General features: G+C 41.0%; 1 protein-coding gene across 1 annotated transcript; it reads left to right on the top strand.

The window, feature by feature from the left end:
* The first annotated feature begins 5757 nt into the window (after positions 1–5757).
* On the top strand, positions 5758–13647 carry LOC104452858 (conserved oligomeric Golgi complex subunit 1). Its single transcript, XM_010067348.3, is given in 9 exon segments — positions 5758–6303; positions 6306–6510; positions 6513–7093; positions 7095–8186; positions 8940–9134; positions 10682–10959; positions 11684–11863; positions 11973–12147; positions 12774–13647. Coding segments are annotated over 9 exon segments (3201 nt in total). The 5' UTR covers positions 5758–5982; the 3' UTR covers positions 12948–13647.
* The last annotated feature ends 492 nt before the right edge of the window (positions 13648–14139 follow it).

Below are 14139 nucleotides of genomic sequence, written 5' to 3'. Positions count from 1 at the left end.
AATCGAATGCTCACCCAGTTTTCAAGGCAACAGGCAACGAAGAATATGCTATTCGCGTTTTCATTGTATTCCCTCGATTCTCCGGTGTACTCGGGATGAGAATCAGGGAACAGTTCACATCCGTTCGCGAAGCCGCCTGCATCGATCAACATGGTAAATTCTTCGAAAGAGAGCCAAAAAGCACCAGTACAGGGGAACTACATCGAGCTGTGAAATTCTTGACTATGACTGCAATTCAAGATAGTTGAAAAGCCATCATAAGTTGAATCTGCCGAAGTAGCCGCGTATCGCGAAGTGGATCAGATGCATCATCTCGTTATCCCCAAGGAGTTTTCTCATCGAGAGCAAAGATCGAAATGGACCACCACAGATAAATCATCAAGTTCGCAGGAAGAAGCAAAGGAGGAACATTCTTTGTTTTCCTTTCAAGACTCAAATCCATCAGAAACCATATGATTAAATGGACCACAAATGGTACCTGTCATTGTCCGAAGGTACTAAAATGACTAGAAAAATCGCACTTTCCTTTTGCCATAATTGCCCCCCATCTAAGCTCAAATGGCTCTTCAGTTGGTAATGGTCTGCATGGTAACATTTTTATTTCTCCCAATTTATGTTTTTTTGTTTTCCGGAACAAAAAAAGAACAGAAATCCGTTTAATAAAACTTTTGTTTCCGAGAACAATTTCTGTATTTTTTTGTTTCCTGGAACAATTTTGGAATATAAATAAAAAACAAAAAAAAAAGTAGCTTTTTATTCCCGGTAATAATTTCTAGAAATAAGCCAATTTTCTTTTTTATTTTCTTTTGTTCCTTTCTCTTGCCGTGGCCACCTTCAACCGCTCGGAGCCACCACCGACCGCCGTTGCCATTGGTCGCCACCAACCGCAGGCCTCCGCCGCCGTGGGTCGTCATTGTCCGCCATTCGCCATTCGTTGTTCGCCATTGCCGCCTTTGTCTGTTGTTGCCATCCGCCGTCCACTACCGCCCGCCAACGTTGCCGACCGCCGTCCGCCAACCACCGCCGACATGATCGCTGGCCGCCAACCGCCACCGTCACTGCCGCCACACAACCGCATCGACCCATCGCCAACCGCCACCGCCGTTGGTCGGTGGCGGCCGATGGGCCGTGGCGGCGGTGGGCAAGCGACGGGCGGCGGGCAGCTGGCCAACGATCGGTAGTTGGCGATCCGTCAGTAAGAATAAAAAACGAATAAATATAAAAAAGGAATTATTTTGTATTAAACGCATTTTTATTCTTTTTATATTTTTGAAGTAAAAATTTTGTATAGTTACAAACACCTTATTTTATTCAGAAATTGTTCCCTGGAATAAAAATAGAAAAGAATTATTTATGAAAAAAAAAAAAAACTATTCCCTAGTCAAGAAACATTGTCATGCGTAGCCTAACCCTCTCATTTAGTAATACTAGGGAAGAGAGATAGAGATGCTAGGGCGAGGCTACCTCTCAAGCTACTAGAAAGTCGTGAATCTTAAATCAGGAGTCTAATACTGCATCAGAAAATGCCGCCATTCGAATGAAGCATCGTTCACTTGCAAATGAAGGCAGCAATGGCGTCGCCATGGCCTGAAAGCAGAACATAGTTTTATCATGCAACCTAGAAAGGCCCAACATGTCGGTGTACAAACAAGTTTACGCAGTCGCCATGCAGAACAAGGTGGAAAGCAAACATCAGCACAAACTCAAGCACTCACGAGTAAACAATTGCAGATGACGCGACCGTGCAAAAGTGGAGACAATACTGCATAAACTATGCATGGCATCATAACGGTCGTCTAACGACTTGATAACTTATGAATCATTACGCCATAAACTCTAATTATTTTATAATGATCATATTTTTAATTATCAATTGATTTATGACGATTTCCTAACAGCTCTCTCTTTCTCTTGTTTCAATATAAATTAAACTTCAAATCACAATTTTTTATGATACAATATGTTCTCATATCTTTCATTTTCTTTTTTGTTGGGTTATATACAAAAGTTGTTTTATTTCTTTCTAATATACAACGGAAAGTATAGAAAAAGGTTTATTGTATCTTGGGATAACCGGAAGTCTTATACACCATGTTTTGTACTTTGAGGGATAGAATTATACTTAAGAATAATGCTTGCATGTCTTAAACATTTATTTTTATTTTCTAGTCTTTTGTAATGTATTTCCAATAGTTATTATTATTTTATGTATTTTAATATTTTTCCAACACCAGATGCCTTACAAACCACTGAGTCAGCACAGATTACTTCCGCCGCCGGCGGCGCTCAAAGATTGGCTCGCTTTCACCATGGCACACCCGAAGCTAATGATCAGCCGGGGTCCGTGAGCAAGCAGATGCTTTCGGACAGTGCCATTTTCCGAGTTCTTGCAGTCGTGCGCACGGGCAAGCAACGTTTTCCTCCTCCAGCAGCACAGCTAGATGCGAATTCGAGGAACCTCTCGATGCCTTGCTCATATCCATTGCTCGATCTGGGGGTGCTGCAGGTCCAGCTTTTGTCCATCACAACTTCCATGAGGGCCCCGTGAAAGGAGATGACATAGCATTGTTACCAATCAATGCCACAAACGTCAAAAGAAAAAGATGCAGGGGACCCGGAACATAAGGAGATTGATCAGATCCAATGGACTTTGCATTATGTCAATTAAGCTTGAAACATGGAAAGATCAAATCCAGTGGTGTCCGGTTCGGTTGTCCCATCGTGTCTCAATCTGTATCATTCCAGGAGGGTGTCTCAATCTGTATCATTCTTGGAAGGATTTTTATATATAAATTCGAGAATTCTCCAATTAAAGCTCTTTCTATTTTGGATTTAATTCTGTAAATAAAATTTTTAGAATTATATTACATTTAGAGAATAATTTTTAAAACTCTTGTTGTAGTTATTATTATTATTATTTTTTGCCTCCAATTATTAGAAACAACCCCTTCCTCTGCTAAAATGATCAAATTTCTCAAATCCAGGCCAGAATAATTACCAGTCATTTTATTTAATAAATTTAGGCATATATTTCAGTTAAAAATCTAGACGAAATTGGGAAAGTCAGGCTTGAGCTTGAGTGTGTCGCCTTATAAGACCAAATTAGTAAATACATTACCAAGATTAAAAAACGACAAATACAAAAATTGCCTACAAAGTTGACTTTCACGGGGAGGGACTAGGGTTTGAAGTGCTTCTTGAACTAGTCAAGGAAAATTTTCGCCCTAAACTTTAAGCTTACGTACGAAATGCAATTAAATTAAATACCTTTCAATTGACAATTTCAATAAAATTTAAATAGAGTGATCCATCCATCGAAAGGTCGATGGTAGAAATTAAATATGGCCTTAGAGATGGTTAAGTACAAGAACTTAAGGGAATCACGAGTGCAAAGGCGAACTCGGGATCGCTAAACTTACCCCACCCCATCCCGTCCTATTTGCCGGTCTCTTAGCATGCACGGCGCCGCGAGTGGTGGCTGCAAATCTTCGGGGACGGATGGGATGATGGATCAGTTGGCAAGTGATACGACGGCGGGCCTGTCGGAAGGAGAAAGAGGAAAAGCCCATAAAGGAGGGGGAAGTTTAGGGGACTTTTTTGGGTCATAAAGTAACGACTTTCGTAGCAAACCCAAAAGTGGATTACAAAAGTTCCAAAGTCAAAACACAAAATTAACCATAAGAAACGAGGGAGATTAACAATCCAGTTCGGTGGGAGGGTACTTACTCGATGGGCCTTGGTAACCCAATTTGCAACTTGATTTGTATCTTTGGGCTCATACTTCAAATAAACTCCTCCTAGCTGGGCCAATAATGAACGTCAATCCTGTATAATGGACCGAGAAGCCCATGGAGTCTTCGTGTGGCCTAAAATGCAGTTCACCACTGATGAGCTAACTGAAGATAAGTCAATGCACAGATCAGTTCTAAGTTCTTCTTCGGCTTGTGTTTCGTGCTTCTGCTTCAGCAATAACAGAGCTTCTCTAACTGCTAGGGTTTCAGCGGCAAATGCAGAAGGGGCGCAGATCTGTCTTGCAAAACCGTCTATGAGAATTCCTGCGTTATTTCTCCAAATTCCCGCAACCGATCCTTCCATAGAGGAGCAACACCAAGAACCGTCCACGTTGATCTTCGCTGATATGCACGAACATTTTAAGGATACTAATTTCATCTCGCACATTAAATATTATGCTTTTATTTTTTACAGTAAGAAAAATTGCGATAAATAAAAAAAAGAAAATGGTTAATAAAAAAAATTTTTTTAATGGTTAAACCTAAGAAAAACCCTGGGATCGATCCGAATTGAGTATATGAGTCACGCAGTTTTGAACCCCTTCCCCGTTTATTCAAATCTTGTCCACCATGGGGTTTTTTGTACATGTATGATAAATTTATTCAAAACTAATTTTTTGATTATAAAAGCCCCTAATTGGTACACTTATAACAAATTTACTTTAAACTAATTTTTTAACTACAAAAAACCTTAAAACTAATACATGTGTGATAAATTATCCTCAATTAGTTTTTGTTAAATTGATTAATATTAAAAAAATCCAAAACTAGTACTCCTCGACAAATGGAGGGTATATACTGCCACATGTTATTAGAAATTAATATAGGTAAATTTATCATAAGTATATCAATTTTGGTTATTTGTGATAAAAAAAAAAATAGTTTTGGGTCACTTATCATGGATGTATTAATTTGAGGTTTTTTTTTTTTCGTTGCATTAAACTTTCTAATTTTAACTCCCACAATAAATACTACATTTTTATTTTTTTTGAGAAAATTTTAAAAAGAAAATGAAGGTCTTATATGCTTTTAATTATTTTTTTTTCTTACATTTTACCCAAACTATAAGCTAATTTTTATATGTAAAAAGAAAAACTCCAGGCAACATTTTCTTAGTTTGTCATGTAAATTTCCCAATGTCATAACTTAATAATTCTATGGGTTAAGTTCACTAGAAGTTTAAAAACTTGTTATGAAAATGTAATTGAGTCCCAACAACTTTAAAAAGTATAATCAAGTTTTAAAATTTGTTAAATTGGTGCAATAAGGTTTTCCGTTACCATTATCAACTTAATTAATGAAAATATCGATGAATTCTTTTTGAATTAATTTTCTTCATTATTATTTTATCATTATTTGATTCAAATATCATTTAAATTAGTTTAAAAAACTTAAGAAGAAATGCCAAAATTTTATTTTTTTTAAAAAAAATTGAAAATAAAGAAAAGGAGGGATAAGTTCACCAATGGGGCATTGCTACTACCATCATCATCGTTGGAGAAGCCAATGGAGGTCATTAACCTTGGGTGAAGGTGGCTAGCCTTCCTTGGCCACAAAGAGGGCTAACCTAGTCAGATTTGAGCAAGGGCACCTAAATTTGGGTGACGCAACCTTTATTAGGCTCTTCCTTGGGATCGACAACTCTCGTTAGGCTTGTGCAAGCACCAACAAGGCATTGCCCAAGCTAGGCAATGCTCACCAATCCTAGGTGAAGGCCTGTAGTGCCCAAATCTAGGCACCTTCGCCTGAGCTTGGGACTAACGAGGGTCGCCCATCCTCACCTGGTGTGTGACCTCTATCGTCTCCTTTGGCGATGATGCCATGATCTTAATCAATTCATTTTTACATTCCACCCAAAATAAAAGCTAACGTTTAAAAAAAAAAAAAGAAAGAAAAGAAACTCGAGGGCTGACATTTTCTTAGTTTGTTGCGTTCTTCATTTCCCCAAATGTCACAAGACTCACAACGCAATAACAATTCCGCAACACCTCGTGACCGTCGGCGAGTCAATCCATCGTCCTTCTCCCTCCTTCCCATCGTCCCATGTGAGAATTTTAACTTCAATCCCACTCCTCCTCCTCCTCCTCTCTCTTTCTCTCTCTATCTCTACACCCCTCCCTCGCTCAAGATCTAGAATCCCCCAATGCCGCCGACCCTCTGACCGCTCCGTTCCGGCCGCGATTCAGCCCCCATGCGGGTCCAGCCGCCGCCCTCCGCCGCCGCCGCCGGCGCCGGCGGCCACCAGGACGCCGAGTCCCTGTTCCGGACGAAGCCCATCGCGGAGATCCGCAATGTGGAGGCGGCGACCCGGCGCCAGATCGAGGACAAGAAGGAGGAGCTCCGGCAGCTGGTCGGCAACCGCTACCGCGACCTCATCGACTCCGCCGACTCCATCGTCCTCATGAAGTCATCCTGCGAGTCCATCTCCCGCAACGTCTCCTCCATCCAGTCCTCCATCCTCTCCCTCTCCGACGCCTCCCCCGATCCCCCACCTCCCCCGGCCGCCGGCGCCCCGCCCACCACCCCGCCCGGTTCGACGTCTACGGCATCGCCTGCCGCGTCAAGTACCTCGTCGACACGCCGGAGAACATCTGGGGCTGCCTCGACGAGTCCATGTTCCTCGAGGCCGCCGCGCGGTACCTCCGCGCGAAGCACGTGCAGCACGGGCTGGCGCGCGACGGCGAGGGCGGCGGGGACCCCAAGATCCTGGCCAACTTCCCCTCCTGCAGCACCAGTGGCAGATCGTCGAGAGCTTCAAGGCCCAGATCTCGCAGCGGAGCCGCGAGCGGCTGCTCGACGGCGGCGGGCTCAAGATCGGGGCTTACGCCGACGCGCTCGCCGCGGTGGCGGTCATCGACGATCTGGAGCCGAGGCAGGTGCTGGGGCTGTTCCTCGACAGCAGGAAGTCGTGGGTTCTGCAGAAATTGGCCACTTCGTTTGTCAATCCGGCTTGTTCGGATGTCGTGACCATGTTCTGCGAAGTGCTCAGGGCGATTCAGGTCACCATGGGCCAGGTAGGTGAGTTGTTCTTGCAAGTGCTGAACGACATGCCCCTCTTTTACAAAGTCACGTTGAGTTCTCCGCCCGCGTCCCAGTTGTTCGGTGGGATTCCGAACCCTGATGAGGAGGTGAGGTTGTGGAAATCATTTCGGGATAGGCTGGAGTCGGCAATGACCCTGCTCGAGAAGCCGTATATTGCCAGTACTTGTTTGAATTGGCTTAAGGAATGTGGACGGGAAATCGTGAGTAAAATGAGCGGCAGGTACCTGACGGATGCCATCAGTACCGGTGAGGAGATAGCCTTTGGCGGAGAAATTGATTAGGGAGACCATGGATAGTAAGGAGGTGCTGGAAGGCAGTTTGGATTGGCTAAAGAGCGTTTTTGGGTTGGAGATCGAATTGCCTTGGAGCAGAATCCGAGAACTTGTTTTGGAAGCTGATCTTGATCTCTGGGATGAGATATTTGAAGATGCTTTTGTTCAGAGGATGAGATCAATCATTGACTCAGGATTTGGGAATTTGACCAGGGACGTAAATATAGGGGAATCCATTCGTGCCATTGAGGGGATGCCAGGTGAAAAGATAGATTTTCGAGCATATCTGAGCAGACCTTCTACTGGTGGTGGAGTTTGGTTCATAGAGCCTAATGATCGGAAGACTGTTAACCTTCCTTCCTCAAAAGTGCAGGCAGAAGAGAGTAGCTTCCAGACCTGTCTTAGTGCATATTTTGGTCCTGAAGTTTATCGGATAAGGGATGCAGTGGACAATTACTGTCAGCGAGTTCTTGAGGACCTTCTGCACTTCTTGGAATCTCCCAAAGCAGCTATACGGCTAAAGACTCTGGCAAAATATTTGCAAGATAGGTGCTATGAGTATTTGTCTAGCATATTAATGCAACTTAAGGGTGAGGTTGACAGCCTCTGCACTGCACTTGAGAATGAGAAGAGAGAGAGCCATACACCATCTGCTGCCATAATTGTGGAAAAATCTCTCTTCATTGGGCGACTGTTGTTTGCGCTCCAGAATCACTGTAGGCACATACCAAGAATTTTGGGATCACCGAGGTTCTGGGTAAATGAATCAATTTCAGCAGTTTTCGACAGATTACCAGGTCTTTTGGGGCAATCCCGTGGAGTAACTGATTCTCCTGTCAGTGACAGCCCAATTCGGCAATCACACATGGGCTCTAGAAGACATACTTCGTTGGCGACAGCAGCAATACTTGGAGCTGATGATATAACAAGCCCAAAGTTCAAAGATTTTTCTGTTACTACACGGGATTTATGTGTAAGAGCTCATAGCTTGTGGATAACATGGTTATCAATGGAGTTGTCAACAATCCTATCTCGGGATCTTGAACAGGATGATGGATTATCGTCGATAACTCCTTTGAGGGTGAGTGTTGCTTTCGTCACAATTTATTCTGTTTTTAAAGCCTGCATCATACAAGAATGTCTCTGCTTTCCTTTATTCTTTCTCAACTTCCTTCTGTTGCAACTGCTGGAAGTATTGAGCTTAGAATCTTGAGGAATAAAGAGAAGTGCATTTGCAAGTTACAACTGCTGCCAACTTCCCTTATATTGGGTTGTTAGGACTTAAAAAGCTGACTTTCCACACTAGATTTTGGGTGAGTACCAGTGAAAGAGGTGTATATCCTTTGCATGCTTGGTTGTGCACTTTCTGTGATTGTCATGAAACCTCTTTTTTAGGTGAAACCTAATAGCTTCTACTGGTAGGTGGCATAACATAATCAAGAACTCACTAGGGACTAGCAGATGGTGCAAGTTATTGAATTTTAGTTAAGGGATTTATTATTAAATTGATGATGATGCTTAAGATGGCCAGTTGAAGAACGCAGTATATTACTTTCATTGGCAGTTTAGATACCCTCTTGATTCGTTTTCCCTGATTTATTTTGGATGATCATGCATAAAGAGCTTTCCACTGGGAGGCATGAGATCACCATTAGCCCATGAAAAAATCAACGGTTCTAGCTGCAGTAAAATCTTAACCTGGTTAATACTACAAAACTTACTCCATCTTGGTTAGTTTTAATTTGCTAACTGATCTTTGACTTCTTAAGTTTTCTCTTCTTAATTTTCTTGAAGAATATATTTTAGTTCTTAGTCTCTCTTGTCCATTGAGTAGGGTTGGGAAGACACAGTAATCAAGCAAGAGCAGTCTGATGATGGCCAGTCTGAGTTGAGAATGTCGCTCCCCTTCATGCCTTCTCTCTATGTCATCTCCTTTTTATTTCGAGCATGTGAAGAAATTCATAGAATTGGAGGTCATGTGCTTGACAAGTTAATTCTGCAAAAGTTTGCCCTGCAGCTTCTGGAAAAGGTATTTACTTAGACTGCCACAGCATTTGGGTCTTCATAATTTTGAATCTATTACATATGAAGGTGGAACTTTTATTTTATTGTGAAATTAGTAGTTTCCTATTACTGTTTTGCTTCTGCTACTATTGGTTCTTCATCTTTATCCTTTTCAATGCCTTGCTATTGGCTTCTTCAATCCAATCTTGAGCATGCTTACAAGCAAACAATGTGCGTGAGCGCATTTTGAATGCTTGGGTGGCTCAATAATATTCATTTGGCCATTACTTTGGATAAATTGGCCAGGCAAATAACAAGCAATGAATTCGTTGTCAACAAGTATCCTGGCACTAAGTGGTGTATGAATGCGTGTCTTGGTCAGATGCATGCTTCCAGTCTCTGCTTCTGATGATTTTATCCTTTGGCACTTAAAGTCACCTAATTAGTAGAGGCTGAAATCATTTGATACTAATATGAAAGTCAAGAGTTCCCCCTGGAGTCGCATTCTTGTTTGGGAGGCTCTTGAAACAAGTTTCTTTGACTGTAACAACTTGTTGAGGGGAGGAAAAGTGATGTTCATTGGATGTGTCTGCCAAAGTCATCAATGAATCACTTGTTGTGACATTACAATGGGGTTTGACTAACCTTTTTGCTTGGAAGCTTCTCAAGAGAGCATTTTGACCATTTTCTGGTCAAAATGCTCTCTTGGGAAGTTGGTCCTAGGTTCGCAGTGCACCAGGCTTTCTATTTTGAGGATGAGATGAAAGCTTCAGATGTTATTCCTATTTGTTAGTAAAGAAAGGTGAAAATTTGATTTTCTTGCAAATTTTTGATGACTTGGAGGGGGAGAAGTCGGAGAATAATTGATGCAAAGGAAATTGTAAATTTGTCGCACTTGGTTTTTTTGAAACTTTTTATTTAGATATGATGGTTCTTAGACCCACATGATGTCTAGAGCTGCTGGAATCCCTCTCTTGTAATAACCACCCTTCATACTCTGTCAATGAAATTCTGTTTCCTAATCCTCCAGATTGATAGCTAGGAAGGTAATGCTTTGAACTGCTTAACAATGTATAAAGAAAAGGATGCTTGCATATGTTTTAGATGGGGTGGAAGGAGAAAAAAAAAATATTCATATGAGGAGTCTGAATAACCATCTGCAGTGTTTTTGTTTGATATATGTTTTCCTTCTCTGCTAGACACTCTGTTATAGACATGTGCATGAACTTTTTATCTGATAGTCTGTTATATTGGCTTTGATATGAAATTGCGATTCTTTTTATTTCTCCAATGACAGCTGTATTTTTCATTGCAGTGTTTCCATCAGAATTTCATGATTACTATTGTTTTGTGAAGCTGTAAAGAGCCTTTTCAGATTTATAGTGGTTCATGTCCTACGATATCATAAATTCCTCTTACTTTCCATAATGGTGACTGTCTTACAAGCTGTACTTTTGGCTTTTGTCATTTACATAGCTCTGGGGACAATCCTAAAGTGGTTTTTGTGATTGTTTCATGTCTATAGCTTATTTCAATCGGGTGTTTGTTTACCGACTGTTTTTGCTTATATAGGTGACTGATATATATGGGAACTACCTTTCTACTGAAGAAGCTAATGGATCTAAAGTGTCAGATAAAGGAGCTTTGCAAGTTATGTTAGATTTGAAATTTGTATACGATATTCTTTCTGGAGGTGACTCCACTATGGATGAGGAGTTGTCTAGAAGTTCAAAGCCAAAGTATTCGTTTAGGCAAAAGGATCAAAGACAGAAAAAGTCTGCCATCAGAACACGTATAGATGGATTGGTACATCGTCTTTCGCAGAGATTGGATCCCATAGACTGGCTCACGTAAGTTACTGGATCTGTTTTTGCAACATATATTCTACAAGCAGACAGTACTGTAAATTTCTTTTTGCAAAATCCAATCTCAATCTTCATGAAGATTTGCATGCAAGACTTCTATACCTTGATTCTGTTTTTCATTTAAAGCTTTTTGCAGGAATATGTTTTAAGCTAAGCAAAGGAAGATTAATGATCTAGTTTAGAGGGTAGATGACAATAGCAGGAGTAGCAAGAATTTTCTTTTATGGTCAAGTGGTTGCCGTTGCATTCGAGATTATTCTGATACCTGGACGGCTCTTTCACACGTGAATGATGCTTAGATGATGATGATGCTCAATTTTGTGCATTTGGTAGTAGTTTTGTTTGACTCCTAGACATATTGTCCAGGGATGATCGTGTACTAAATGCCTTTTTTTTTTTTTTTTTTTTTTTTTTGGGAAGGGGGGAGGAGGTAGAAAGGGAGGATAATGAGAGGTGAGGGAAGGTGGGACAAAAATTAAATTCCCTAGGATTGTCAGTGATGAATTCGCCAAACATAGTTACGATCTTTATCTTCTTTTGGAGGTCTACTCACTATGATAAATTGTAAGAAGATGTAGTGAGTTGACGCCCTTGGACCATATATCTAGCATCAGCTGAGTTATGTTTACGTCCCAGTAGATGGTTACTGTGAATTTAACTCTTCATTTTGTTGCAATTACTGAATAGTGTTTTCTTGTTCATTCATTAGGTTTGAGCCGTATCTGTGGGAGAATGAGAGACAGTCATATTTACGGCATGCTGTCCTCTTCGGGTTCTTTGTACAACTTAATCGGTTGTATGTGGATACAGTGCAGAAACTGCCCACTAATTCAGAATCAAATATTATGAGATGCTCCACAGTTCCCCGGTTTAAGTACCTTCCAATCAGGTAAAATATACCTTCCCATGTGTTTGTGTTTGCAGGATAAATATTTGAGCTTTTGTGACCAGATTATCTCAGAAAAAAAGCGTCTCTTATTATTGAATTTTGTCTGCAGTGTACCCGCATTGTCTTCAAGGAGGACATCTAAAGCAACTACTGGTGTTTCTATGGATGGTTTCTCATCGAGGAGTCCAAAGTCTTACAGTAATGGAGAAATTTCTCGAACAATTGATTTGGATGACAGATCGTCTTCTGGAGTAGCAGCTCCACTGCTGAAGTCTTTTATGCAGGTGAGTGTGCTTTCTTTCTTTTTTTGCTTCTTTTTCATTACCTTGTTGTGTATTATTTGATCATGTCCCTGGCTAGTCATCTACCAGCTTTACAGAGCTGTGTTGTGAACATCTGTATTGGAGAGAGAACATGTCTCACTTCCTAAGCTTGATTTGGACTTAATCTTTCAGCTTTGATATTTTATTATTTGTAGTAACTCATAATTTTAAATTTGATTATTTCTTTGGTTGTTGTGGTATTCATTGTTGGGTTTTCTATTTCATTGTGTGCATTACTGTTGAAGGTAACTGAGTCGTTTGTGACATGGAATGTAATAAGTACCCAAAGTCTGGGACACAGTGCAAGAGAACTCAGTGGTGTAACTGTCTGGTGGCAATAGAAGTTTATAACTTGGGCCTTCCTTTTTTGAGCTTGTTTGCTATAGTTGTGCACTGAGATAGTTCTGTGTACTTCATGTTGTTTTGGTACATTGGAAGTGGACATTGGCTTTTCACTGAACATCATTATTGTGAGATGATTTTAGTTTTAGAGATGTTGGACATTTGGCTTAGGTTTTTTGGAAAGAAAGTCTTTTTCCATGTTCTGTGACATGCATCTGATAATTTTCTCCATCACAATTGGCCAGGTTGGCAGCAGATTTGGAGAGAGCACATTGAAACTGGGATCCATCTTGACTGATGGTCAAGTGGGCATATTCAAGGACAGGTCAGCTGCCGCTTTATCGACGTTCAGTGATGTTTTACCTGTGCAGGCCGCGGGTCTTCTTTCATCCTTCACTGCAACCCGACCAGATGCTTGAATGAGAATGCCTTACGCTATGCCAATTGATACTTACATCAGAAGCCAAGACAGGTAAAAGATAATGCCGTTTCAAGCTTTGGCTTCTGGCTTTCTTAATTTTTGCCCGAGACTCTGGGGTACTTCCGGATTAGTGGTGCGGATAACGGAATATAAAAGGGAATACCTTTTGGATTGGGTGTGAAATGGCAAGAGCTTGTATTGGTGAAGTGAGATCGAGAAAGGCTTCATATTCGCTGTGGCGTGCCTGAAGGAATAAGTGAGCTGGTTCAGCATTTTTGATTACATACCTTTATTGGGCAGACATTTGTGAAGCATAAAATGGTTGTTATACTATGGATAGGAGGTGTCGACAGTGTCAAGGGAAGTTCGTTTTGTAAAAAGAAGACTCCCAAGTGAGGCATATGCTTGGACAGAAAGCTATGAGATGCCCCCATCATGTGCAGATCGCTTGTTTTTAGCATTCAAATTTTGGTTCTCTCATGCATTATTTCACTTCCATAGACAAAATTAAGTTACAACAATGTATAATTTTGGCTCCCTTGGATGGCTGGATCTCTTTTCTTACTACCTTGTGTTCTTTCTTCTTTTTGTGTAGCTTAATGCATTTTCACTACATTGTAATAGCTTGATGTAACTTCTCTTGAACTCAACCTAAGCCATCCATTGCTGTAAATTCAGTAGACCGGACTTTCCATTGATCTCCCTCCCTCCCTCCCCCTCCCTCTCTGCTTTAGTTGTGAAAACAGCTCTGTGCACTCCTGTTTCGAATGACTTTCAGCACCTGCTGACGGCATCATCCCCCTAAGATCGGAAAAGTGTTCGAACCAACACGGGTGTGGATGGCGAGTTTCAAGAAGATAGGTGAGTTCTTTTTTTATTTCTTTTAATATAGTCGCGAAATATATGCAAAGGCGAAGGCACTTATGTCATGGTCTTGAACGATGATCCTCTACTTTCAAAAAACGTGTATGCCAAGCTGTGCAAGAGACTCATGCATTTTATATTAGGGATAATAATTCAAGTACTGTCTGAACTTTGACCAAATTAGCAATATAATCTCTGAATATTTAATGTTAAATATAGTTCTTAAACTTTAGTTAAATATGTAATGCGATTTCTTGATTTTTAATTTGTTTAATATGGTCCATAGAGTTTTGATACATGTTCAACTTAATCTTCGACCTATCTGA

This window comes from Eucalyptus grandis, chromosome 7 (assembly GCF_016545825.1).
Source record: "Eucalyptus grandis isolate ANBG69807.140 chromosome 7, ASM1654582v1, whole genome shotgun sequence".
Lineage (NCBI taxonomy): Eukaryota > Viridiplantae > Streptophyta > Magnoliopsida > Myrtales > Myrtaceae > Eucalyptus > Eucalyptus grandis.
This window is presented reverse-complemented; position numbering and strand designations above follow the sequence as displayed.